Source organism: Heliconius melpomene, chromosome 12 (assembly GCF_056956725.1).
Source record: "Heliconius melpomene rosina isolate 202511_hmr_F chromosome 12, ASM5695672v1, whole genome shotgun sequence".
Lineage (NCBI taxonomy): Eukaryota > Metazoa > Arthropoda > Insecta > Lepidoptera > Nymphalidae > Heliconius > Heliconius melpomene.
Window position 1 is genome coordinate 3,645,573 of NC_140400.1, and position 27,381 is coordinate 3,672,953.

The 27,381-nt window shown below is 30.0% G+C and overlaps 2 protein-coding genes across 5 annotated transcripts; one reads left to right on the forward strand and one right to left on the reverse strand.

Moving 5' to 3' along the window:
• Nucleotides 1-2,365: 2,365 nt before the first annotated feature.
• Nucleotides 2,366-7,906, reverse strand: LOC146533452 (nuclear transcription factor Y subunit gamma-like). The gene is made up of 8 exons (XM_085193919.1): nucleotides 7,654-7,906; nucleotides 6,110-6,248; nucleotides 5,471-5,656; nucleotides 4,854-4,982; nucleotides 4,247-4,318; nucleotides 3,813-3,905; nucleotides 3,186-3,308; nucleotides 2,366-2,919 (listed from the first exon to the last, which is right to left on the reverse strand). Exons 1-8 carry the CDS (start codon nucleotides 7,677-7,679, stop codon nucleotides 2,848-2,850), a joined length of 840 nt encoding a protein of 279 aa, XP_085050045.1. The 5' UTR covers nucleotides 7,680-7,906; the 3' UTR covers nucleotides 2,366-2,847.
• Nucleotides 7,907-8,128: 222 nt separating this feature from the next.
• On the forward strand, nucleotides 8,129-27,027 carry d4 (double PHD fingers d4). 4 transcript variants are annotated; one of them, XM_085193866.1, is made up of 12 exons: nucleotides 8,129-8,253; nucleotides 8,397-8,506; nucleotides 8,618-8,711; nucleotides 9,470-9,644; nucleotides 10,336-10,536; nucleotides 10,772-10,856; nucleotides 16,685-16,984; nucleotides 18,489-18,649; nucleotides 18,980-19,085; nucleotides 23,279-23,391; nucleotides 23,851-23,977; nucleotides 24,401-27,027. In XM_085193866.1, exons 1-11 carry the CDS (start codon nucleotides 8,198-8,200, stop codon nucleotides 23,971-23,973), a joined length of 1,524 nt encoding a protein of 507 aa, XP_085049992.1. In that variant the 5' UTR covers nucleotides 8,129-8,197; the 3' UTR covers nucleotides 23,974-23,977; nucleotides 24,401-27,027. The 4 variants fall into 4 exon arrangements, with proteins under 4 accessions (XP_085049992.1, XP_085049993.1, XP_085049994.1 ...); XM_085193867.1 differs by lacking the exons at nucleotides 23,279-23,391; nucleotides 23,851-23,977; nucleotides 24,401-27,027 and having other exon boundaries at nucleotides 16,685-16,951; nucleotides 18,980-19,493; XM_085193869.1 differs by lacking the exons at nucleotides 23,279-23,391; nucleotides 23,851-23,977; nucleotides 24,401-27,027 and having other exon boundaries at nucleotides 8,196-8,253; nucleotides 18,980-19,494.
• The last annotated feature ends 354 nt before the right edge of the window (nucleotides 27,028-27,381 follow it).

A 27,381-nucleotide genomic window follows, 5' to 3' on the forward strand; every position in this document is an offset into this window, starting at 1 on the left:
TTATGTCAGCAAGCGCATGCATTTCTCCTTCCGTTCTCTTAAGCGTCTCCAATACTACCTACCTCATAAAACCAAAATTATGCTTGCACAATCTCTTCTCTTACCTATTCTCGACTACGCTGATGTGTGTTATTTGGATGTGACCGAGGAGCTGCTAAACAAATTAGAGCGACTCCAAAATCTTGCCATACGCTTTGTTTTCGGTTTGCGTAAGTATGACCACGTCTCCGAATTTCGAACTCAGCTCAAATGGCTCCCAATTCGACTTCGCCGAGATATGCACATCCTGTCACTCCTTTTTAAGATCCTTAACTACCAGAATTTTCCTTGTTATCTTCGATCTCGCTTTGACGTTCTCCATATCCCTACACGCTCAAGAAGGTCTGGTGTCATACTGACACTTAACGTACCTAAGAGCAACACCAAATTCCTTCAGAAATCCTTCTCTGTATACGCCGCATCCCTTTGGAACCAACTCCCTAAAACTATCCAGGAAAGCCCTTCCATAAAGTCCTTCAAATCCCAATTAAAACTACATCTTACATCGTTAGACAATGTTAATTTTCTTTTTGTTCCTTTTTATATAGGTATATATACGTATATATTTAAGGTATAAAGAATATGTATTTATTATATAGTATATATGTATTTATATTTAGATTTTATAATATACTAGCGACCCCCTTGCGGCTTCGCCCGCTTTTACTACTGGATTATTCATATAATGTATGTTTGCAAAGCACTTAAGATAATGTGAAAATTAATTAAACTCTAATGCAACCCGCATTTTCGTAGTTTCAATAAGGATTTTCCAATTGTTTTACACAGCAAGGATTTTTTAGTAGAGATCTGTGCTACTAATCTTTTCAAGTACTTATTAAAATATTTTTAAATGACTATTTTTAGATAGTTAAATGATTATTTTTAAACGGAAGAAATTATAAACAAAAGCCTACCTACTAATAACTACTACAAAAAATATGAAACCAAATATATCGCGCTGAAATAATACATTCAACTCCAATTATCCAATACGTGCAAACGCATCTAAATCTTCGTTGCTATGCCTCTATAGCGGGCGGGTTTTTTTTTCGAGCTTGTGGTTAATGCTGAAGAGGGTATTCTATCCCTGATGAAAAGCAAGCACTACGTGGCTGCCTGTGAGGAAAATTAAATAGAATGCATTGGTCGGGATTCGAACCCGGGCCCGCGTGGCAGGCGAGCATTCTACCACTGGACCACCGATGCGTGTAAGGCAGGCGAGCGCGGCGGACGCATGGCGAGTGGCGAGCCGTTTCGCAGCAAGGATTTTTTGATATTGTAACAACTTCTAAAGTACTTTATTAAAATGAAAAAACAGTGAAAGACAGTTTTGATCTACATTAAATGGCCAACGTAACTAATATACTTATTTATATGCTGAGAGTAAGGAATAAGTAAAACTTGAGTAACATACAGCTGACGTGTTGTGTGTTGTGTCAACAATTAAATGCGTTTTTCTCTAATACTATTCGCAATTTCAAAATAGTGTAAAAAGCAAATTTTATCTTCGTTTAACGTAGAAAATTAATAAAGTATTTTAAAGGATAAGGATTAATACCATTATGGAAAAATATCCCTCACAATAAAAAATATATTGAAATTACTATTTTTACACAGAAATATGATCACTACGCGTTATTCTTAAAAGATAAAAATATGCTATCGCGGACTTTTTTGTAGATCTTATTAAGAGGAACAATACTCCAGTACATTATTTTCATGTAGTACTTACCATTAAAGCAGCGCATGCGCGAAAGTGTCTCTACGGGTAGGACTTTAGACACATTTATCGTATTTATGTAAATTTACATAAGAATGTACAAATAATAAACTATATATAAACCTTCCCTGAGAAATACTCGACCTAATGGTGAAAACCGCATAAAAATCGGTTGGGTGGTTTAGAAGAAGAAGAGTTAGAAAGTTCAGACAGACACGAAAAGCGACTTTGTTTTATAAGATATAGGATTATTTATTTTGTATAACTATATTCATGTTTATTTATGTGTATGTCATGCCTAATTATTTATTTTTTTATATTTATTATTACTATTAGTTTTATTTTATTATTTATTTTGTTTTTGTCCTTCTCAATTTCCCTGCACTATCTTGTCTTTCCCGCTACTTTGCACTTATCCACTTCCCCGGGTTGACTGGAAGAGATCTCTTCTAGAGATTAGTCCACCGTTGTGTATGTTTTTTCGTAATGTATGTTTTATTATGTGTGTTATTTAGTGCAATAAAGAATCTTATAATCCTATTATATATAAAAAAAAAACCTCTTAAAACACGAATAGATTAATCATAGTATAAAAAGATCCACTTTTTTTTGGTAAAATGGCTTTATTTCCTAAAAATACATCATTAACAGTAAAAATGTTGAAAATGTTTTATAAAATAATAACAATATTTTCTTATTCCTTACCCTTATTTCGTTACCCTCTTCATCGTTACTGCAATATATAAGTTATTATCAAGACGACACATAAAAAAAATATTTTCTTTTAATTGACGTTTGAAGAAGAAGGAAAAATTACCCCGTTACATGTCTTCTAAGCAATTTACACATAAAAATATAATACAAAGAATTAATTAATAAAAAAATACTATGAGTTTAATAACTCCTCAATTCAACATATTTGAAATCAAAATCTAAAATCATCATAATTACATCACCAAATCACATAATAAAATTTACACATAAAATAGTTTAAAACGAAAATAACTCCCATACAATTTACCACCATCTTGATAAAACTCAAAACATTAATTTTAATCACTTTGTGTCTATTAATCACATTCATACTATGTCTCCTCCTGGGACGCAACTTGGGCCAAGAATATTTGGTGCGGCTGATGTGGTGTTTGTGATGGTACCTGTAATAATACTACTACTATTATATTATTAAAACAACTTAAAGAAATAATATTAAGCATTTATGGCTGTGGTAGTACTGGGAAAGCATTTCATTATACACTATGGGTTTGAAACACAGTCTATGAGAATGATTATATTTAGATAATTTAGTATGTCCCAATTTGTTAGACAAAATTTGGCATAGTGTTGGGTTAACAGGGCCAATAGTGCAGAACAGAATGTCTAAACACTAGGTTCCTTCTAAAAAAATTCAATAATTTCATACATGTATAATCTGTGGCTGCGGTGAATGTTGCGCCTGAGGCTGTGCTTGGATCACTATTGACTGATTGGAATTGTTCTGTATTTGAAGCCGGATCATGTTTAGTTGCGCTTGTGTTAACTGGATCTATAAATAAAAATTATTTTGTAATGGATATTTATAGTTTTGATATTAACAATAATTTTATTCAACCTCTTTGTTTAATTAAAGATATTTGTGAAAATTAGGTTATAGAACTACCACCAGGTGGCGCTCTTCGTGGAGTCGAAAATTTTAGTAGTCTTGCTTGAATAGATTATAGCTCAAGATTCCAGGGTCCCTAGACCTACGTCCTTATTTTAGCAAAGTTGTTACGGGGTTTAGTAGTTCAATATTAAGATGGTATGCATACATGCCAATTAAAGGTACATCTCTGTCTGGGAGGATGACTTTGGTTTACAATTATAAAGAGACAAACACAATCACGTACAGTAAATACTTTACTTCGACTTTAAACTTCTATTTAATTGAATATTTCATTTTAACCATTACATTTTAAAATAATGATAAACACAGACAAAGTATATTAATAAAAAAATATCACTACATTTAGACTATCTATTATATAATATAACAAACAAACAAACTCACAGGCACTGGCTGTACTTCACCAGAGGATGAAACGACTTGTTGTACTAGGGCGACCGGTTGCGCACTGCCAGTCGTAGTAGTGGGGTTTGAAGACTGAGAAAAAAATATTTGTATTAATGACTACGCAGTTTCCATTACCAGAGCAAAATGGAAAAGTCAGTGAAAATGGCAATAATCCTTTCTCTCCCATGGGGATCATACCCACAATCATCCTGGCAGGGTCGCCATGTAATGTTGGGCGTTCGGGACGTCTAAAGGAACAGTGCTCTTCATGAATAATCCTTCATTACTAACTTAATTAATAAAGATACGAGTTTTTTTAGGATATACACACACGAGTATACACACACATACATACACTACAAATGTGTAAATTAATGTTGTATGTGAGAAGTAAAAAAGAAAAATAAATATTTAACTTGAACAAAATGTACCTGTACAATTTGTGTGCACGGCTGTAAAACAAATTGTGGTTGGTTGGTCAGTGTTGTTTGCTGTTGTGTTACCTAGAAGAGATCATAATTTATATTTGAAACAATTCTATTTTAAAATTCTGAACCTACTCGGTAACAATAATTTATACATATATTTTTTCACTTGGTTCAGAAAAAGTTATTTTTCTACATGTAGAACCTTCCCTCTCAGTTATGACAATGCGTCAATAGTCAGTACAGTATGGTCGATGAGACCGCCCACTGCCGAATATTCCGCAATTTTATTCGCAAAAGATCAGAAAACCTAAATTCAGGAAGATTCATGGACCATGCTGTATTTACAATTTCTTTTATTCACTTTTGAAAACCAATCTAGTAAGTAGTAATTTACACATGCACATCTTTCCTCTTATTTACAAAAAGTGCCTCTAGTAGGTACTTATAATAATGTATATTTTTAAAATTGAAGTGACACATCAGTTTTTACAACATTATTTTAATATATGTAATATATTCCATTATATTTTTTTTATGTGTATATAAATTATGGTAAAAAAAATCCTTTTATAAAGCTTAAATAACACTATAAAATGATAAAATAGCTAACCTGTTCAGCAGGAACAGGTCTTGGTGGATCATCTCTTGGCTTGCTCGGCTTCACTTCATGTCGAGGCACAATATCTATCAGAAAGTCGAACTGGTCAGACTTAGATATCGCCATTGCTATGTCGTTACGCTGAAATTTTTTTTATTATTTTACGAAAGTGAACTAGGTAAAATATGGTCAACGAGTTTCTGCTTTAGAATTTCTGCTTTAAAAATTAATCTCAGACAAAATTTAGAAAGAATTGGAATTTGTTTTAGGACATATTCTTTTTACTCGTGTTCATATAACACAGGTTAAAAAACAGAATTGTGACTTTGATCCAGAACTTTAATGCAAATGGCTATCCAAGGGCAACCAATTGTAAAACATGGTTGATGTTTCAATAAATAGAGATACTAAGGATAAAGGCACCAAACATATGTAAAATTGTTTACAGCATAGTCAGCATTGCAAAAAGGTTTATAAAGCTGTGAAAGAAAACTTACTATTTTAATTTTAATTAAAATTTTAAAATTACTATTATTTTGATTTGTCATCAAAAACAGAAAATGAAGTTTTTCTGAATGATTTTCCCTACTTACCCTGCTACAGAGAGAAGACTTGAAACTAATAAATACCTGTAATGTCCTCCTTTTATTATCCTCAGTGTGTGACCAGGCTCTCAAAGTCAATTCGTGTATGAAAATTTCAGCAGCTTTTGCAAAAAGAACAGGTGCCTCAGCAGATATCATTTTCACTTCCTCATCTAGTTTCATTATTTTCTTTATTCGAGCCAATGGTAAGGCTTGTGTTTTGAAGTCCTCCTGAAATTTTTTTTTTTATCAAATGAAATAAATATACAAATTATTTTAATAATTGATACCAACACCACATTTCTTTCTTTTGGTAAAGTTGGGAAATTAAAATAATGTATTCCTCTGAGTGAGAATCAAGCCATTGCAGTGTACAATCAGCTGTGTTACCACTGTGCTATGATGGCTTCAACCTTAGTCTTACTTTAAAACATTAAACCAAGAGAGAGGATATAACAACCTCTTAACTCTATTAAGTTTTAATATTGTTTACACATTCATATTCTTCCTTATTAATAAGTACATATATTTTAAAAGTTACCTAAAGAATATATAATAGTTTATAGTAATAAATAAACATATTTTTTCAATACAAAGTTTTGTAAGCAAAATAAAATAATGAAATCTTAATTATGATAAAAAAAGCAGGAAAGATATAAAAAGGAAAGTGTATGTGTGACTAACTCCATTAATTTTTTTCATATCATCATTGACTTTGGTCCAAAAATTTTGTAATGTTGTATGTATGTTTTCAACTGGAGCTATCTCTTCTCCACATTCTCCATCCTGTTCTTCAGAACCAGCTGAAGTTCCAGCTTGGTCTCTAAATAACAAAAAAAATTTGTTAATAATACTAAAATACAATAAAATTAAACTTTTTGTGAACATTTAAGTATGTTGTTTTTATTTTGATAAAAAATAAAAATAAAATCATATTTACACAGTATTCCACACAGAGCAGTGTAGGCAGATGAAACTTAATGCTAAGACACTTCACTTTATTCTTTTCCCGAATTCTGAAGGCATTGCGTGTTAGTGGCGGATCTTAACGCCGCGCTTTGCTTCGGCACCAGAGCGAAGAAATGGAAATATAAATGAATACTTATTTCCTTAGTGGGGATCAAACCTACAACCAGTCGACTTTACACTCACACTTTGTGCCCCTGAGCCACGACTGGTCTCAAGCCTTTTTATTTATGTCAAATATGTATTAAAATTAATGTTTATTAAAACAAGAAATATAAAAAAGTTACACGTGTATATATGTATAAAAAATGAGTTTGAACCCACGACCACGCAGTTTTAATATATTTTTAATGTCTATAAAATAAAAAAATCAGTTGAAAATCTAGGACACATAAGCATATAAATAGCTATTTTAAGTAGTCTAATCTATATATATAAAAGGACTTGTCCTCACTGACTGAGGTAAGACGCACGCACAGTCGTAACCGCTGTGCGTAGAAACGTAAAATTTGGACAAAAGTTTACTTTCGTAATCTGGACATCCACTAAGAAGGGATTTCGAAAAATTTTAACCCTAAAGGGGTGAAATAGGGGTTCAAACTTTGTATGGAAAAAAAATTAAATCGGCACCGATTTTTATAAAATTTGAAATTTAGATTTTTAAAAGTATTTAATTGAACACGTGTTTCATCGTTTTCTAGAATTCTCCCCCTAAGGGTGCAAATAAGGGGTTGAAAGTTTGTATAGGTTTTTTTTAAATCGTCACCAATTTTTATAAAATTTGAAATTCAGACTCTTAAACGTATATAATTAAACACATGTTTCATGGTTTTCTAGAATTCACCCCCTAAGGGTGCAAATAAGGGGTTAAAAGTTTGTATGGATAAATCTTTAAATCGCCACCGATTTTTATAAAAAGTGAAATTTAGACTCTCAAAAATATTTCATTGAACACATGTTTCATGGGTTATTAGAATTCACCCCTAAATACGCAAGCGAAGCTGGGCGCGTCCGCTAGTATTAAATAAATGCACTGTTATGGGTAGGTAAAGAACGCCGATAAGAATTATTTTATTTGCGTTATTACGATTAAGTTCTATTAAAAGCACGCGACATTTACATAGTGCAGATACGTAATAATGTAAAAAGTCCTTAAATGTTTTAAACTATAAAATTGTATTTAAAGTGTATTGTACATGTAAATCTTTTATAAATAAGAAACTTAAGTTATATTAAAATTAACATAAAGTGTGGAAACTTACGCTGGCACAAAGAAGCACACGGACATTTTGTCTTTGAAACGACGAGAGCACGGCTTAAGATAAAAACTGTTCTTAATTTATTTACATCCAAATATCTAAATATTGTTTAGTATTGCAAATGAAAACATTAGCCGCGGCCAAAGTTATTAAAAACACAGTAACCAATAATCTGTGTAATATTGGGAGATCTCCAATCACCAATTACTGAAAATGCGCCACTTCCACGATTCGTCCGCCGATGACCAGTCACAAGCTTGACGTAACGACGGTGTTGCTATATTTATAGTAAAAATATTTATTAAGATAATGTTCATATTAGATATATCACTTATACTAGAATGGGAATATTTTATTTTAATATTTTATTATGTAATATTGACATATACGTTAAAATATTTATTAAATGTAAGTAAATTAACTCCGAAGAAGAATTTAGGAGAATTAATATTAAATTCTAAATTAAGTAGCAACATTCACAGGAAATTGAATGAAATGTCATCGACATCGACGACATCATCGATATCGATCGGCGTCCTAGAGTAAAATGGCGGCCGCGGAGATACAAGTTGTAAATCCTTCAAATTTAGCTAAAATAGAAAGGTTCGACTACCTAAATTAAATTAAACTATTAGAATTTTGTTTATTTACTAATATGTGACAATAAATATAAATTGTTAAAAGTTGCTTATAGTTTTAGTGCAATGTTTTGCTATTTAGTTTTCAATGCACTAATTTGTTTTCAGTTTCCTCAATGATCCCAGTTATAAGGAAATTATTGAGAATTCATCCACATTCAATTCGCGACTATGTGCGGAAAGGAGAATGCGAATGCCCTTTATCGACACCCAAACAGGTTGGCAGAATGAAACATACAATTATTAATTAATTTACCATACGTAAACCACACATTAAAAGAAATCCTGCTCCAAATAATTTGATTGATTTATATGTTTTTGTATTAAAGGTGTCGCACAGAGCCATTCCAATTTATTCATGACCAGGAAACAGAGGATGCCAGGTGCTAAAGAAGGCCAAGTCTACACATATCCCGCACAGCGGTATGTTCTTGGCAAATATACGAAATATCTTTCGATTTTAAATTTTTACCTGTTTTCGTCTGTTCTTAATTTATGGCGTTCGAGCGTGATAATTGAACACTAATGACTTCGCCAATTTCGCGTTGTACAGAGAACACATGTAGGAGCACAGTAAAAAAAGAGATAATTATTAATGTTACACAATAGGAGAATGCATGTCAGAAAGATATGCAGTTAAAATACGTTCACCTTAAAATAAAAATTACAATATAATATACATGCCTATAGGTTATTTTAAATAACCCAATATTATGCATAGCCCGGCATCTGAGAGTGGAAAAGTTTTACACAGATTGCTGAGTGTGTCTCACAGACCCGTTTTTTAGATTTAGGTTATTCCAATATTTTATTTATAAAAATGAGCACCAAACGCCACAATCTCTGCATACCTTTTTTGCCTCATCCACTGACATCAACCTCTTCATACATGGCCTCCGAGGGGTCCTCATGCTTTTTACATGACCTTCCCCCAGTGGAATCTGATAGAGTAGATAATGGAATATCATCACTATCAGATTCTAAAATGTTTTGTTGTCTCACTGGCAAATGACTGCAGTCATTCAAATGACAGTACCGAACCAAATTCTTGTAAAATAAACAGTAATTGACAGTTCTTTTCCTTGTCAGTCTGCTCGCTAATGAGTTGGATCTTTTAGACACATGCCGGCTGAAAATGGGTAAATTAAGTATGTAAGCTTTTTTTGTTCATTATGTTTCAGATGGCGCAAAGCTCGTCGTCAATACTTGACTATGTCGTCTACAAGATGGGGTTGGGGTGCCGCTGATGCCGCAGACAATATAGGTGAAGGAGAAAACAGTTCAGGTATACCAGATGGCCTCGTTGGGGAAGACAGTAGAGACGGTTCACAGAGTGCAGCTAAGGATGATCCTAAGGTATTATACTTCCTATCCTGCTCCAAATAATAGTCTATATATATATATATATATATATATATATATATATATAGACTACTTGATGATAATTGCATTTTATGGCTTGTACAAAGTATTTGTACAGGTCACAATCTTCTTTGATAGCCACTAGCTTTTGTCAGCAAATGACCATTTTTAGTTACTTCTTTTTAACTACTAAATTATACATATAACCTTTATTACAATGGTTAATATGTTCCCTTTTTTTAAAATAAATACATAACAACCTTATGAATAGTATAGTATAGTAAATCTCATTTGAGAAGTTCAAGTGTATTAGTTCTAGTTTTCTGAATTAGCAAGTTCATTAACACTACATTGTTTCATCAACATCATGTGTGGATACACATACAATAGGGATTTTTTCTGAGACCAAATGTTTGCTCCAGAAGAAACTACTGATCAGATTTTGATACATCAGAATAATACCTAGGCTACAATTTGTGTAAAATTTTGCATAACTATATTAATGAGTATAATATAAAAATAAGTTGAAGTGGGCACAGCTGCTAGCATTCTTTACTTGATGATTTTATATCATATACATATTCTTATAGAATCCAAGCCTCTATTTACTAAGTTTTGTTGCCTAAGCAGTTTTTTTAAAGATATATGTATAAACATATACATTCAAGATCTATCTATATTCCAGGAGTGGTACTTTGATGAGCTGGCAATGGAAGAAATGGAAACTGGTGAAGAACCTGAAGCTGAATCAGATGAGGACTACTATGATGATACATATGCTAATCGACGTAAACGTCGTGGTGTAGCTCCCACTGGTCCAGGGTCCAGGGGTGGGAGAACAAGAAAGTCACAGCCTGATGATACACCTGTTAAACGAGGGAGAGCGGTTAGTTTTGTTTTGTTGTATGTATAGTGTAAACACCTTATAACCTCAATTGATTCTACATAATGTTGCCGTTTGTCTTTCAATAAAGACAAAAAGTTGACTGAATGCATGTGGCATTATAATTCGTGTGACATTTTGATTATAAAAAAATATACTTTCTCTGTTGCAGGCTATAATAATTTTATTTTTTTATTATTATTTTCACATTAATAATAAACACTGAAATTTTTTATAGGGTCGCGGACGTAAACGAGCTGGTCAAGGCAGTCTCCTTCCCTATGAAGTACCTGGTGATAGTGAAAAACCATATGGATGCGAACGTAAGTCCAGAAGACGACATTAATAAAACAACCGCTCTATATATTATGTATTGTAATATATATTTTTATTATATACATATACAGACATGCTTATACAGTTTTTTTATATGTATATAAATCTTGGAGGAAATGATGCTTTTTTGTTTAAATTGAATCAGTTACATTGTTTTTTTTAATGGTTTTAAGTTTTGATTGAATAAACAATTATAATTTTTAAAAGTTTGATTGAGGGATTAATAAAGAAGGTATTTAAATTAAAAAGACTTTAAACTGTTTAACAGCATGTCTATGTATTTATAAAGTATATTGTAACAGAGATGGCAAACCATAACATTTCTTTCATTACATAATATGAAAATTTAGTATAAAAAATGTGTCTGATCAAAAGCTAGCTGTCTCTGCTTATCGCTTTAAAAAGTAAAGAGAAGGATTACACAGAATAGAATAAACAAATTTGTAGCTAATAAATGACTATAAAGGTCATGAGTTCAATTTTGCCATAAATATTAACGAACTCCACTAAACGCTATCTTCAATTGTAAGGGGAATTGCCTTGAACTATGTGAAAAATTATTTTTTTTTTAAAATAACTTATTATATAAAAAAAATCTTCATTATTTGACATGATAATCACATATATAATATTTAATTAATAACATGCATTTTAAATCAGTTTAATTTTAATAGTTAAAATGGAGCTAAAACTTTTTTTAATATAGTATATATTTTGAAATAGATCTTACATATACAGCCAAAGCTAAATTTCACCAAATAACTAAATATGAAATAAGTTCCCCATAGACATTATCACCCACATACCATAAAAATATAGAATCCATTTTATTTTAAAGTATATTGATATATATTAAAATAATAAAAAAAATGTACATTTCTATCATCACAAGATACTTGATTGTTGTGATAATACACTAATGATTTTAAAGATATTATATGTATATTATCTTCCAATACTTGCAGAATGTTTCATATTATATTTCATCATACATAATATTAGTATTGCCAAATAAATTTCTGATTTATAATCATTATATATATGGCAACACTACAACAATATAAATATATAGTCTATGATATTGAGTGCAGTCACACAGAAAGTTAAAGGCATACATTTAAATAGAAATATTGCTCAATTTTACATTATAGTCAACGGTAAACACTTTAATTAAGTTTTCTCATAAGTCATAAATGAAAATACTTCGTATTTAACGAAATATAATGCATGTGCAGTGTAACAGGGCCTTAGATATTCACGTACTTGTAAAAATGCCTTAGTGTATAGTATTAAAATAAGCATAAAATTGTTCTTAGAGTTAGTAAACTACAAAATTTTTGGTTTTAACTACATAGTTTCTCTAGCAAGTATGATTACATTGGTAGATTCATTTGTTTAATCATAATTATTGTTTATTTCAATATTTACATGTTCCATTTGTGCAGTAATAGAAATAGTATATTCATTTATTAATATTTAAATTTAAAAATAAAACCATCCAATGTTTATTATTGCTTAAAAAAATAATGTATGGAAGGTGACTTATCAGGTTATCACGCCTGGTATAGATTTATTACCAGTAGTATTTTATCAGAGTGGAAAATGAAAATATTAAAATTTTATTTCCTCAAGTAAGAATCGAACCGACACTAACAAGCCGTCAAACGTATGCCACGACTGGTCTTAACTAAAAAGTAAAAAATGAGTGAATATAATGAAAATGACTCTAAAGTGATTGTTTACTAATTCTAAGAACAAATATACATTAGTTTGGATAGATCAGATTAGAGTAGAAACTGCAAAATGAATTATTATAATTGTATGATTCTCTCTTCTCTTGTTATTATATTATTATCTTTTCTGATTATTTTGTTTCTAGATTCATTTGATTGAGTAACTCAGTAAATATAAATTATTAAATCTCAAAAAAAATAACCGAATATAGAATTTGTTAAAAAAAGCTTCTTTTTAATTATATTAGCTTTCTGAGTAGGTTATTTACTTTTCTAATAAATAAATAAAACCTTTATTTTTATTTCTAATTAGGAACATTGCCAAATATTCTTAAACAGCATTTTATCTAATTAAATAGTTAATGCCAGTAATTTTCATAAATTTAATTATTGTGGATTCATTAGACTTATATTCTCGTTTTATGTTGTTTTAAAGTCGAATCTTTTAGTGTGCTTACTTATTTCCTTAAAAATGAGCTTGAAATTTAAAAACTAAAATAGGGTTGCCAGTGAAAAAATAAATAAATACATTTTTCAAATGTATTTCTTTAATTAAATTTCCTGATTTTTTCAGGAAAATTAATGAAGAAGAAAAAAACATTTTGATGATGTTTTCAAAATAAGTATAGTTTTAGTGCAATTTTTTAATGCGTTTTACCGAATATCTTGCTGTAATGAGTTGAATTGAGTTAATTTTTACAAGGGCTCAATAGTAATATTGATATAAATTTCACTTTATAATTTTTTAAGTGCTATTTGAAAACAGAAATATAAACATATTAAGTACGAGTTGATTCAAGAGGCGAAACTACAAATCCCACATTAATTAATTATTTACACCGATTCTTGATGTATGAATTTTAACAAAATATATTTTAATTCTGGCAAGATATTCTTTCACTATGCTTTGCGCCGTTTATTTTTCTTTTTATCCATTTTCATAAATTAAAATAAAGCTGTACAGGACCATCTTTTTATAGACCTTTTAGGTTATTAAGTTTGGTCAGTATTTTATAGGAATATTTGTAATTAAATGATTTTAGAGTATGCCCAAATACTATTCATATTCATGCCTTTTTTTACTTTACTTTGGATAACTTTTTTAAGGTGTTTAAGAATGGTAAAACTTTTTCAATAATTGATTCTGAATGTGCTAAAATTTATAAAATGAAGATGAATTCAATGGCTTGTAAAAATTTTTAGTATTTATGCATTCTATAAACAAGAGAAGTAATATGTCTTTTATCGTTATGTATGTCTTTATGTGAATTATTAATGAATAAGTGAATCTCAAAAATTAGGCAGTAGTAAATCGTTTTACTAGATGGCGTTTCGTATTATTGAATATTCAATGATATATGTTCAAATTATATGTTTCTTTATCCCACAATGTTTCTAAATGTACAGAAATTAGAAAGTGTGAAATGAAGTTGTAATAAACACGAAATATAAATTTTGAGATGTTATGCATTCTCAACGCCATCTTCTAAGCGAATTAACTAGCCTTCGTATTCAGCAAAGCCTTCAAGATCGTAACTTTTTAGACAATTAATTAGGTCATTTGATCTTTATACCTGTATATTCTATACTCCCAAAGTAGTTTTGTAACTTCTTTTGAATGAGTTCACGTGAGGATTTTAAATATAAAAGGAATGAATGAAATGGCAATTTTTTTGCATTTAAGTAGACTTTTAGGGCAATATTTTAGTATAGTTCTAGACATCAAGTTTTTTCGTAGATAAGTTGTCTGTTTAACGATGCTTTTAAGAGGTCTCGATTTAGGTTAATTAATTTTGTCACAGTTTTTTTTTCAACACCTAATATATTTTGACCCGACTTCTGCTCCCTCTTCTTTATAATTTTCACTGTTTACATTTTCGTACCCGTTTTAAGACCTTCTCTTCCAAAGTGATACATGGCAACGTCGATTGTCAATTACGAAAGTTCAAAATTATCTATAGCCACTATAGAGTAAGATAAGGGACGAAATGAAATCATAACACCAAATACATATTATAAAGTTATATACACACTGCCACAATTTACCGCTGGTATAATAATGTAGGGTATATATATAATATTTGTTATGTGTAATTTTCTAGGATACGCTACGCCTTATTGTTTTTATTCGGCGATTCTATTGTAATGGAACAATGTCACTTTTATGAAAACAAAAGCGAAAGTCGTTTTTACGTAAATTATGCTAAAAAGAAGGCTGGTCTTAATCGATTATAAGTCATATTGTCCTGTTGCGATTGTTAATGCCGATTATTTTTAGACTTAGTCAAGATTTGAGCTACGAATTACCTATACTATTATTAAAAAATCGATTCTGTTAAGCATTTGGCATAAGCGTTATTTGGGTCTGCAATAGGTACATGTGAAAAGTTGGGTTACTTATGTTATTCGTAGCTCGATCATATAAACATTCTTATCCTAAAAAGTCTTATGAATTAATCACAATTTTAATCACGTAATTCATCTTTTAGCACTGATCGGTTTCGTATGTGTATGACTCATGTGTCTGTGATAGTTCTATTTATTTCATTTTTTCGAGTTAAGATCTAGGAATTGATTAATTCTCAGCAATGACTAAATTTTTAAGAAGTGTTGGGCCTGGTGCTTTTAAAAATTGGGTGTAAAGATATTTCGAATTCTGATTTTATGTTAGGCACTTCCTATTATAGCAAACGATCCTTCGATATCATTCTTTTATTATGGACTTAAATAATTTTTGGTGATAAATTGTAATTTGAAGTATTTTTACACAAATTTGAGATTAAAAAAGTGATAGGAATATTGAAATTATTGTCTGGTTATTGAAATTGTTTAGTCTTCCATTTTGAATGTAAAACAGTAGGACGATGTGTGTACATATCTAAAGTGTTATTGCACAGGCGCCATGATGGAGATAAATGGTTATGTGAAAAAAAAATCAGTATTTAGTCGTCTTTGACAGTTGCTTATATAAATGCTTAAAAAAATAACTGACATTTATTTATCACTGTTTTTTTTTCTTGATTTTCGAGTTTATATTTATTTTTAACTGACGAAAAAATCGGAGAGGGTATCTCAAATCAACGATATTTTTTATTATTTTCCTATATGACAGCTGTCAAAGACAAGCATAATAAAACTTTAGTCATTGCCACATTTGTTCGGCTAACATATTTATTGTATTTGGAATCAGTGAAGTATTAGGATTCGATGTTATTCTTAGATCCAAACTATTATTAGCACCCAAAGATTGTTATGAATTTATACAAGAATATTTATGTTAAATAAGAAATAAAATTATTCAATTCTAAATTCTGTCATTTTGCTTTAAGATTTTTGACTTTGAATTGTTTGGATCGTCGTCTAGCGTAAGCGTAATTCTTTTGTTTAAATATATCATATTTTTTTAAAATATTTATATACGTAATTATGTTATAACACTGTCAGTATGTTTCCATATGTGGTAGAGGGCAGATCCATTGATTTGAAGTCATCAATCATACGACCCTCGGAGCCTGCGTCCTCTAGAACTGAACATAGAACTATCACGACGGGCCGTCAGCTTCCTCAATTATATACGAACGTAATTTTAATTATCAATGGCGTTCCTATATAAATTGAGTTTATAGACAAAATGTATTTGATTGATGACGGATAATTATGGAACTGCGTGACGTCACACCGATTGCCGTCGTGGTGCCTCCTCTATGCTCTGTTCTGATGACGTAGGCCTCCGGTTATTCCTACCCCTTTATATCCTTTTTTTTTCTATTCCGAAATTGGTTTACTAAATAGCTTTTTGAGTTGTCGAGTGAGCTAGCAAGATGGAGGCACTGTGTCGGTAAGTGACGTCGTTTTGTTGTTGGTTGTTTAGTGGAAGTTCAATGTTATATATTTATTATAAGTGGAGAGATTTGCTTTTTTTTAAGAAATGAAAATTAATAAGTTTATATTGTTCTAAAGTAGTCTTGAGTTATATACTGCTTTAAAAGATTTGAATTAGAAAACAAAGAACTTCAACTATAAAATTAAATATATAATCTACACAAAGCAAACATTTAGAGATATATAAATAATATTTATAGTGTGCGGTGCAAAGTACAAAACGCGGCCGGGACTCACGTACCACTTCACGCATACCCACAAAGAGGCGGCCGGCAGCGACAACGACTCGCGCGACAGTCGCGCCGCCCAGTCTCCGCCCGCCACTGCCATGACAACTCCCGCCACCGCCACCACAACTTCCGCCACCGCCATCGCGAGTTCCGCATCCGCCGTCGCGAGTTCCGCAACCGCCGTCGCGAGTTCCGCGTCCGCCTCCGCCTCCGCCACCGCCACAGAGTATCAAGACAGTTACGTGACGTTTCTTAGTAATCCCGCCGCAGGTGAGACTACACGTAGGTACACACACGCTACCTATGCTGTTGGAAGTGACGGTTTTTCGGTTGAGGCAAGGATTACGACGCATTCAGCCTATTAAAAAAAATGTTTGAAACGGAATTCACAATTTATAGTTATAAAAATGCCGTTAGTGAGTGAAATATAACTGACAAATATTAAGTATTAGCAGGCAGTTTTAAAAAAAATTTTTTTATTCGATAGTTAATTCGATTAAAAAAACGACGTAAGTAGGTTTTATGTTATTTAGTGATGGATAATCAAATATGTGAAAGCACAAGAGAAAAAATATCTTACTCTATTGTGGTATTAGAACTTTCTTTCGCGTTTTCTGTATAATAGAAGTACTTTTTTCCAAAAAATGAGAGGGATAGGAGTTATACAATGAAGAATGTGACTTTTGTACTTTATAGAAGAAAAAAGTATGTTATTTAAATTTATAAAACTTAAATCTGTATATCTTATACAATTTTTTAAAACGTAAAACACATACATTTTAGCCCTACATTTTGATAACAACTTAAAAAAAACCGTATTTATTGCTAAATATATAATATTTCAATCACTTTCAATAGTATAGGCAGTGAACTTTCATTACTCTTCTTATTGCATAGACACTATGACAACTTCAGATGAAATACAATTCACTTTATATATTTTAACCTTTTAAAGTGTAATATTTCACACTAAGAAAGTAAACACCCGAAACACTACACAAATTTGAATACTTAACAAATAATGCACTAGTATTTCATTCTATTATTAATATAATTTATATGAAAGTTGTCAGAGCAAGAACCTCGTTTAAAAATCATGCCTTGGAATAATGTTGAAAGTACTATGATATTTTTCTTATAATTTTCCCGAATTTTAGGGATAAATAATGGTTTTGCACTGGCAACTTATTTTATCTCAAAGCTTTTCCCCAATTACTACAATATTGTATAGTTATTATGAATTTAGCAATGTAGAAGTTTTTATTTATTTTCAAAAAAAATATTTAAATGATTTTATCCTGGTATTCAATAATATGCCACGATTTTAGTTTTAGTAACAAATTTCTGCATTATATATTTTAAAATATAATGGCAGTCAAAATGAACTGTTATGTGAAAAAAGTATCATTTCAAGATTATAATGGATGAAGGTGGCATTTTCGGCTATTTAACCTTTGTGTTTTCAGTGTATATTTAAAAAAATATTTAATTGTATATTAAGATTTAAAAACGAAACAGATTAAAATTTTCTTTGCGAATCAAAATAAATAAGACTCGAGGAGAAATAATGTTCTGTTAATTGTTGTAACAATATACATTATTTTATTAACACACTTCTGTATTAAAAAATACTTAGAATATTAATTTACATTTTGTTTAACCTTTTTGTAATTTCAATGCAAAACATTTTTTTAAAGTTTAAATATGACCTCCATTCATATCTTCAGTTATCAAAATATCTTTAATTTCTATTCAAACATAAATGTATCTATAGGTACCCCGCAACCCCCTCGTCGGCCGTCCCCGCCCCCCCGACCGGCGTCTGCTGATACATCCTCTTCGGATTCAGCACACGCCCCACTTGTACCTCCCGGCACAGCTGCGGCCACTGCACCAGCTACTAGCAGTAGTGAACTAAAAGAGCCTGACACTAAGGTAGAAAGTTCATGTATTATTCTTTTTAGAACAGACATCATCTTCTCTCTCTGCCCTCATCATTTCCCGCGGCCTTCTACCCTCCGGGAAAGCAGTAACTACAGATCCCACTACTACTCGTATTCAAATTAAAGAGCTGATACTAAGGAATGGAGTTCGAATACGAATTTATTTAGAGCAGGCAGTTGGAACGAGCCATCGCAGTCGTTAAATCTCTCAGAAGAGGTTGTTTGAACAAATTAATCATTTTGATTGGCAGCGTGATATATGCCTCCACTATATAGTACTTACTTGTTGTACATTGTCTAAGTATAATATTTGCACCTACAGGCATCACCGTCACCATACTGCGACTTCTGTCTCGGCGACGACAGAGAGAACAAAAAAACCGGCACACCCGAGCAGCTAGTCAGTTGTTCCGACTGCGGCAGATCAGGTAAGAGACGAGGTAGACCACCTCGCAATGGCATCAAAAAATGCTTCCACCTACAGAACAGAGTGTGCGAAAACCACCGGCATTTGCGCGATATTAAATTAAATGGCGTCGTAGAAATACTCTCGTCCATGTCGTATTCGGCGGACGCGTTTGATACGTTCGCCTCTCAGACTAAGTTGCTCGAGAATTGCGAATATGCAATGTCTCCGCCTTCACGCCAAAGTCCTTCCCATGATATAGAAGTAGTCGTTAACGGGAATAAAATGTAGGTTATTTTTTTTAAGTTTTTTTTGTCTTTTCATATCTCTCTTATATGGCTATGAGTTAGATGTAAAGCGTTATGTCGGAATTTTATGTTTCGTCTTAGAATATAAGCTCCAAATCGAATATAAATGCTATATTTAACTTTTTTTATTTTTATTATTAAGTTGATATTTTTTATTTGTATAAGCATTCGCTTTTTGTGTTGTCACAAAGTGTGTTGCATCACAAACTTGGCTTCTTACCAAAGAGGTTCGCTTGTTTTAGATTTATTGAGTACATTCCAAATCATTATAGGAAAATATATAGATTTTTATGTATTATTTGATATCAGATTTTTAAATTTATTCTTTCTGAATAGGTTTAATAAATATAATTATTAATATATATTATATAGTTAGATAAATTAATATTATTATATACACAAGTTTGGGTTAGTTAATTGTTTTATTATATTCAAAAACATTTATTGAATAGTAAAATTTTTATTGAATACAAAAAAGTATTGTAGAGAAGTGACAATGAAAATGACAAGTGCATCTCTAGATAAAAACAAAACATATAAAAATGTTATTTTTTTTTTATAAAAAAATTGAAAATTAAAATTTTTACTTATAACCTAATTAAAGTTACTTATCTTGAAGTTGCCATGTTACTTTAAAGTTACGATGGATGCCAAATAAGTGTAATTTCATATATTATCTGTTGTATTTATCTATAGGTAGTTAAATAGGTTGAAATAAACATCATTAAAAACTTTTTGGGTTAGATATTTTCTCTATTATATTTAATACTGACTAGTTGTGTGAAATTAATTCAATTATATTAAAAAACATATCAAAGTGAAGTTAGCTACGGAAGAATCGTATTTAGAAAATATCAAAATAAAAGTTATACAAAATTAACAATAATTAAAGAAATATTTGCATATACTTATGGTATTTGTTAAGAAATAATATTATTAAATTGTAATTGCTTACAATTAAACTATATATAGTGTGTGAATATCAATTTACTATTTTCAGTGGGCATTCATTAGTCTTCCCCTAAAAAAAAATGTGCCTTTAAACATTTAAATATTCTTATTCAAAATTTTCTCAATCAAATCATTAAATTTTATATATAATTATATAATGTTATTCACTTATATTTACATTCTAAAATAGTATTGTTAATCTTTTTATTATTCATGCTGTATACGGAGGCCAGTAATTTTATCAAGTCCATATAGAATGGTCTAGAAGGGATTTATTTTAAGTAAATATGTAGTTCATTTTAAAATCCGCAATATATCATTCATATCTCCCAAAACTTCATGATAATATACTTTTTTTGGTATTTTCAATTTAAATATATAATATATGTATTTTAATATATTGCATATGAATTCTTAGATAGCTTAAAAAGGTATTGTATATATGAATATGAATTAAACTCAGTTATACAAGAAGATTTATAAAATTCTTATGAATATTATGTAAAAAAAATAAGCATATATGACAGAGTGGCAGTACCAAATGATGTCATATGTTAGTATTACCATAGTAGTTTTATACTATTATTTGTTTTACCAGAAACATACTTTTTTTACCTTTGTAAAATTAAGTGGTTTAACAACATGACGGTTAAATATAATATTTTTTTACAAATACCACTATATCCATTATTTGATCTTGAATTTTATCAGAGTTTTATTCCTAGTTTTTCTAGTCGTTATATATTCATTCAATCTACATATAAACGCTGTGTCTATGTTAGTCACATAGTTAAAAAATATGCGAAAAGTACTTACAAATTACCTAATTCGGTTTTGATTCAATGTTTTTTTTAATTCGTTATTTCAAACATGGCAAGGGAATGTGAGCAATACTGATGTTTGTAGAGCTTAAAAGTGCCTTTTATTAAAAAAAAAACCTTTATTTTTTTTATAACCCAAAGATTTGTAATAAAAGTTTCATTATAAAGGCTTCATGTTTTAAAATTAATAATTTTATCATTCCTATAGTTTTATGTTATTTACTCTTAGATTCTCTAATTACATAAATATATGTATATTATTTTGAGTTAGTGTTTAGAGCGTAACCAAATTTTATTTTAAGATATAACAAATGTTTTTGTTATTCAAAATGTTTATTATTATTTTGTACTTTATAAGTATAGAAATATAATCGTATAGTTATTTAAATAAACTTAATTATATTTTTTGGTTTTCCAACAGCCTATATAGTATAGGAGGTAGCCAAATACTTGCGTTTTTTATTTGATGTGTTATGGTAGTTTTATAGAATTCAATGCAATACAGATAGATATGTTTTTTAAATTTTTAAACTGCAATGTTTGGTTAAAATTTTATTAATGTTCCTATTGATATTACGAAATAAACATTTTATTTTTTTATTTTGGTCCCTCATGTGCAATTAATAATTTATCAAAATAAAGCAAATATACCAAAAATATAATTTAACATTCAAAACATTTGTTACCATTATTTAAATGTTACTACAAATATTGAAAATACATATATTATTTATATGAATATCTACTGTTAATCAATAATAAAATGGTTATTAATATATAGAAAGATATCGTTTCATGTATAACTAAGTTATTAAAAATGTTCAATTTAATTACTTAATTTAAACTCATAGACATTTTGCATATACAGGGTGGAATTGTCAGCACCACTTTAAATGAAACCACAGTTTTAACTACTCTATAAAAGCCTAATATAATTCAGAAAAAAAATAATTCCCAAAAATGAAAAAGTTATTTTTTCAAACAAAATAAATAATAAAATTATAGTTTTAAAATAAAACGCCATTTGTAAAGTATAACATAGGCACGCACACACTTAACTGTCAAATCGGCAACGTCGTACACGTATGTGTGCGTCACACGAAATACAGTATGGATAAAAATCGCGAAATGAAAAAAAAATCTTACGTCAAAACTGTTGAGGTACCTTGATTAATTTTTTTAGCTCTGGGTTTGAAATATTAAACCCTATATGCAGTTTCAGTAAAAGAAGCGCTGCCTCTTCCATCCTGTATATCTGAGTAAATACACATATTAATTAAATATTTGAATCAGTTACATTTTGACATTAAAATTAAAAATTATTATTTTTATTTCAAGGAATTGGAAACATGCTATATACAATGTATGTGTGTTCATTTAAAAACATTCTATGTATATTAGTGTCTATGTAAATAAGTAATAGATAAACAAAATAAATGGACAGTACTGTTGAATTAAATTTGTTACGATCGAGTATCAAAATGTGTTAGTATGGAAGTGCATAAAGCTAATTCTAGGTATTACAACATATTATACACCATGTATATCTATGGCTGCTTGCTAATTGAGCGGTTACTTAAAATATATAGAAAATTACAAATTTTCAATGTTATATTAATTGTTTTTCTTTTATTTTGAACAAATGACAATCACATTTTATCTTAACCTCTCAGTTCGAAAACAGTCGCATAGTCATTGTTTTTTTTTATAAACACCATGAAAATGTTTAATATATTAAATTGTACTCCCAAAAAGTATTTATTCCTGGTTTTTTTTTTAATTGTGCTGAAGAATAGTGAATTGCACTTCCTTACTATGATACTTGTTTAATAAAGGTAATATATAAATAATATCGTGTCCCTGTTGTTTTTCGTTACTTTATTTTTCACTATTGTTCGGCACATTTACCTTCCTTTAAATATATCTAAAGAAGATACTTTCAGAACGCCGAAGTGTAATGTGCCTAACAGTAAGTGAAAATTGATTTTATTATTAATTAATTAGGTTTAGTCTTTAAATTTTTTTTATTTCTTTTGAGTTGCATGCGTCTCACATATTTAGGTTGTTCCAAAATGAACATAAAATATATTTTTTATAATTTCAATATTTTTTAACATTTTTTTTTACTTTAACAGGACACCCAACCTGCTTACAGTTCACAGTGAATATGATAGTCTCAGTTCGCAAGTATCGCTGGCAATGTATCGAGTGTAAATGTTGCTCGGTTTGCGGGACTAGTGATAATGATGTAAGTTTGTATTTTTTTTAGCTTCACGCTGTATCCCGCATATAGAAGGGCAGGCAGTGTTAGGACACTCCGTTTCCCATCCTCCGGCGAATTTTTGAGGCATTTCGTGTTGAGTCGCGGAGCTGAACGCCACGCGTATTTGTCTTGTTACCAGAGCGAAGAAATGAAAATATTTATAAATTATAATTCATTCCCCTGAGTGGAAAGCGAAACCACAATCGTCGCGGTTACAGTGACACGCTTGTGTCACTGTGCTACGATGCCCTCAAGTGTTATAATTTTATTTAATGTCAAATAATGTCTGTTTTTGATATTTTAAAAGTGTTATTCCACATTTAGGAAAGACTTTTTTTAAAAAACTCATAAAATTGTGTAAATTGTAAGTGCGCTCATAAGTTTAATATAAAATTAAATTTTATTTACAATTTTTTTTAATATAAAATAATTTTATATATTTAGGACCAGCTGCTGTTCTGCGATGACTGCGACCGCGGCTACCATATGTACTGCCTCGCGCCGCCCCTCGACACGCCCCCCGAGGGCTCGTGGTCCTGTGCGCTTTGTATCGAGCAGTTCCATTGAATGCGTAAGAGTTTGTGTTGTTTTTAGGTTTTTTTTATTTAAAGCTCACTTGGTTTTTATAGATAAATTGGTCATTTTCATTGATAAAACAAAACATTAGGTATTTATGTTTTCTACTATATCATGTTAGGTAATTAATTTGTTAGCTGTTTTTTTTTTATTAAAAAACACCTAAACCTTTTCTAAAACTTTTTTTAGTAACACATAATAGAGAAATATGTTTAATATATATTTTTTATTATTTAAAATATTTAATTATCTCATTGTTCGATCCCTACTGGGGAAAAGAATTATAGTCATTTCCCCACTCTGGGAGTACAGTGTCTCCCAACTCGCACGGAAAACTTACAAAAAGTGAAGAATAGTGTCTCAACACTAGATTCCATTGAAGTTGTATAAATTTTTTAATGAAAATTTTAATTTTCAGGTATGGAGGCGTAGTATTAAAGATATAGCGGTATGGCTGTAACGTACAACGTGTGTCACTGAGTGTCCATTGTATAGACGATGTTGCCATAGATATAAATTATTAATTAAAATATTATATTTTAGCGCTTAGTGTGGATTTATTGTCACTTCACATGTACATTTTATACCCAATTTGAGTACAACATGTTTTTTATTGTGACCTGATTTTTTTATTGTGAATATTTTTTTTGTATTTTGTATTATCTATGGTATCTCAGTGAAATAATACAGGTATTAGGCTTCCAGAGATTTTTTTGAATCAGTTTATTTGTTTTTTTTTTAATTTATTTTTGTTACTAGTATCGAGCTATAAATCCGCACCAGGCTGTTTGAAATTTGTTCTTGTACTCAATTTGTAAAAAAAATTACGTTTACAGTATCTATATTGTATAGTTCTTTCTACCTCTACCGGTGCTTGCTTTAGGTGTTTTTGTTTTTCTAAATTCACTGCCCATCATTTGCTATTCACTAGTTTTATATAACAAGAATGTCATTAATAAAATTTTAATGAAATGAATAGGAAAAATCACATAAGTCAATATTTTTTAAGATAAATATAGTTGAGAACGAGAAGTGAAGTTTAAAATTTGATAATAGTAATAGTATCAGTTTTAAAACTCAGTTGAAAATCTTAGTATTCATTTTGTATTTGAATTTAAGAATTGTCAATAAAAATTGAGATTATCAATTTTAAATTAAAAATAACTTAAAGTACCTAGTTTTTGCAATTCTAGCAACATTTATTTTCCCTTTTTTTTAAAGCTGCACAAAACTAGTATTTTTTATGAAATTGAATGAATGTGAATTTATTTCTTAATTATTCCATTTTACTATTATTATATTGGTTGAACAAGATACTCTCATAGTTCATGTGGCTTTCAGATCAAAGATTTAATATGACAAATTTAATAATTAAATACGTAATGTTAGAAACGAATTGTTGTAATTAAATGACTAGTATTATCTACTTATGATTTTTTGAATAATATATGTGTATATATTTATAGAGGAAACTATTTCTAGTTTTACTTTTTTACATGCAATGGTCAATAGTTTTGAGAATGACCTTAATTTTCTTATATATATTTTTTCTGTGTTTCGCTTTGTTAAATATTTTTGTAATAAGTGCTGATTAATTAATAAAAAGAGCATTTTAATTTATCTTGCTCTTAACAATAATTCATTGACAATCAAAATAGTACCTTACAATTTCTGCTGTATTTTTTATTCTTATATGACGATTCTATTGCAAAGAAAATAAAGAAAAATATATGCTCAAGTAAGTGATATATGCAGCCATTTAAGAAAAAATAAATAAAAAGGCATTCCAAATTAGTGTTTAACTCCATGATATATTTAGAAAGAAAATATGTCGTTTTTTTTTGGTTTTTTTACAAATATGTCTTAAATAAATATGAATATTGTATAATACGATGGGCTACATTATACAGTTTTAGTATGCTTTAGCAGTTAGCATTGTACATATGGATGCCTTGGCGAATTTATTTCTTTTTTTACGATTTTTTTTTCTCTTTTTATATGTATTTTTTTCCTTTACCTTAGACGGATTTGAATTCTGCTATTCCGTCTGTAGTGCTATTTGGTATAGTTTTGTATACTAATATCCGCATACGATAAAATTCTATGTTGGTGTGAAACGTGTTACGAATAAGTAGCTCTTATTTTTTAGTATTACAAATAATTTACCTATTTTACCGAAGCTGTGAGCCCTATTTTTATATTCCCAGTTTCCACGGTGTACGCCCAATAAAATATTTTTTAGAATTTTTAATACTTTATTTTATTTACGTATTTTTTGTAGACACACTATTTTTTTATATAATACGTTTCGCACACGATAAGAGATAGATGTAAACGTAAGTAAAGCTGTGATCAGACTAGGAGGTTGTGATGGATTTAGTGTGGGTTTACAAGATTTTTTTATTGCTTTTTACATGTATGTATGTACGTAAGTGTAGTGTAGCGGCTGAACAGAATTCCGCTTTAATTTCGATAAACTCCTGCCAGTCGTTGACGTTGTAGTACATTTTTTTGTATGACAATGGTTGTGTGTTGATTGGCGGCTTCTTTTTTTTTTGTGTGTGTAAGAAACAAGAGGTAGAATTATTGGCGTCGCTGCTTTTGTTTATAATTGTCAAGGGAAATATAATATTTTAATAAGCAATGAATAAAATGCTTCACATTTTGTTACTAATTATATATAGTTTTCGAATGATGATTGAATTTATGTATTGAAATTGTGAGTAATTGTGGCGCCATTACAATTTAAAATGACGTTTATAAAACATGTATTTGGTAATGATTAGATTTTATTCATCCTAATATCTACTTTTTTTATTTTAAAAGATTTAAAGTAAATGTTATATTTTCATTGGTTTAGATTTATTTATAGTCTTTTTTGTTTAGTCTGTCAGTGTAACATACAGCCATTGCTCGTGATAGATGTTCAATGCCCGTTCTTTCCAATATGGAGTTGTTAGTTGTAAATGTAAAATAAGATTTCCATCCCGTACGTGTCATAACTAAGTGTGGTGACTTAACGAATAAACGTTAAAATTATTCCAATTTTTGCGGTTTTTTTATTTCAACCCTTAGTGTTTATTACATATTAGGTGATTCTATGGTCATCGATAATTTTTGTTATTAATAGATCTGAGGCCGTCGTGGCAAGCGTGAAAAGCAGCGGTTGTGGGTTCCATTCCCACTCGAGAGAATGAATTATTATTTGTTAATATTTCCATTTCTACGGCTCTGCTACCAAGGCAAAAGCGCAGCTTTGAGTTCTGCCACTCAATGCGGCGAAAGTTTGGTGGAAAGTGGGGAACGGAGTGTCTTAATATTATGTTCCCGCTGTTTACCCTGCTATATGCGGAATACAACGTGAAGCCGAGAATCTTAATGATAGTTATAAAATATATT

Bases quoted from the DNA above. Each gene is read 5' to 3' on its own strand.
- d4 (XM_085193869.1), top strand. From the start codon at position 8,198: ATGGCGGCCGCGGAGATACAAGTTGTAAATCCTTCAAATTTAGCTAAA. The intron at 9,645-10,335 runs GTATTATACTTC...TCTATATTCCAG, and splicing joins CAGCTAAGGATGATCCTAAG to GAGTGGTACTTTGATGAGCT. The intron at 16,985-18,488 runs GTGAGACTACAC...ATGTATCTATAG, and splicing joins TCTTAGTAATCCCGCCGCAG to GTACCCCGCAACCCCCTCGT.
- LOC146533452 (XM_085193919.1), bottom strand. From the start codon at position 7,679: ATGTCCGTGTGCTTCTTTGTGCCAGC. The intron at 6,249-7,653 runs GTAAGTTTCCAC...TTTGTTATTTAG, and splicing joins GTGTGCTTCTTTGTGCCAGC to AGACCAAGCTGGAACTTCAG. The intron at 4,319-4,853 runs GTTAGCTATTTT...GATCTCTTCTAG, and splicing joins GACCTGTTCCTGCTGAACAG to GTAACACAACAGCAAACAAC.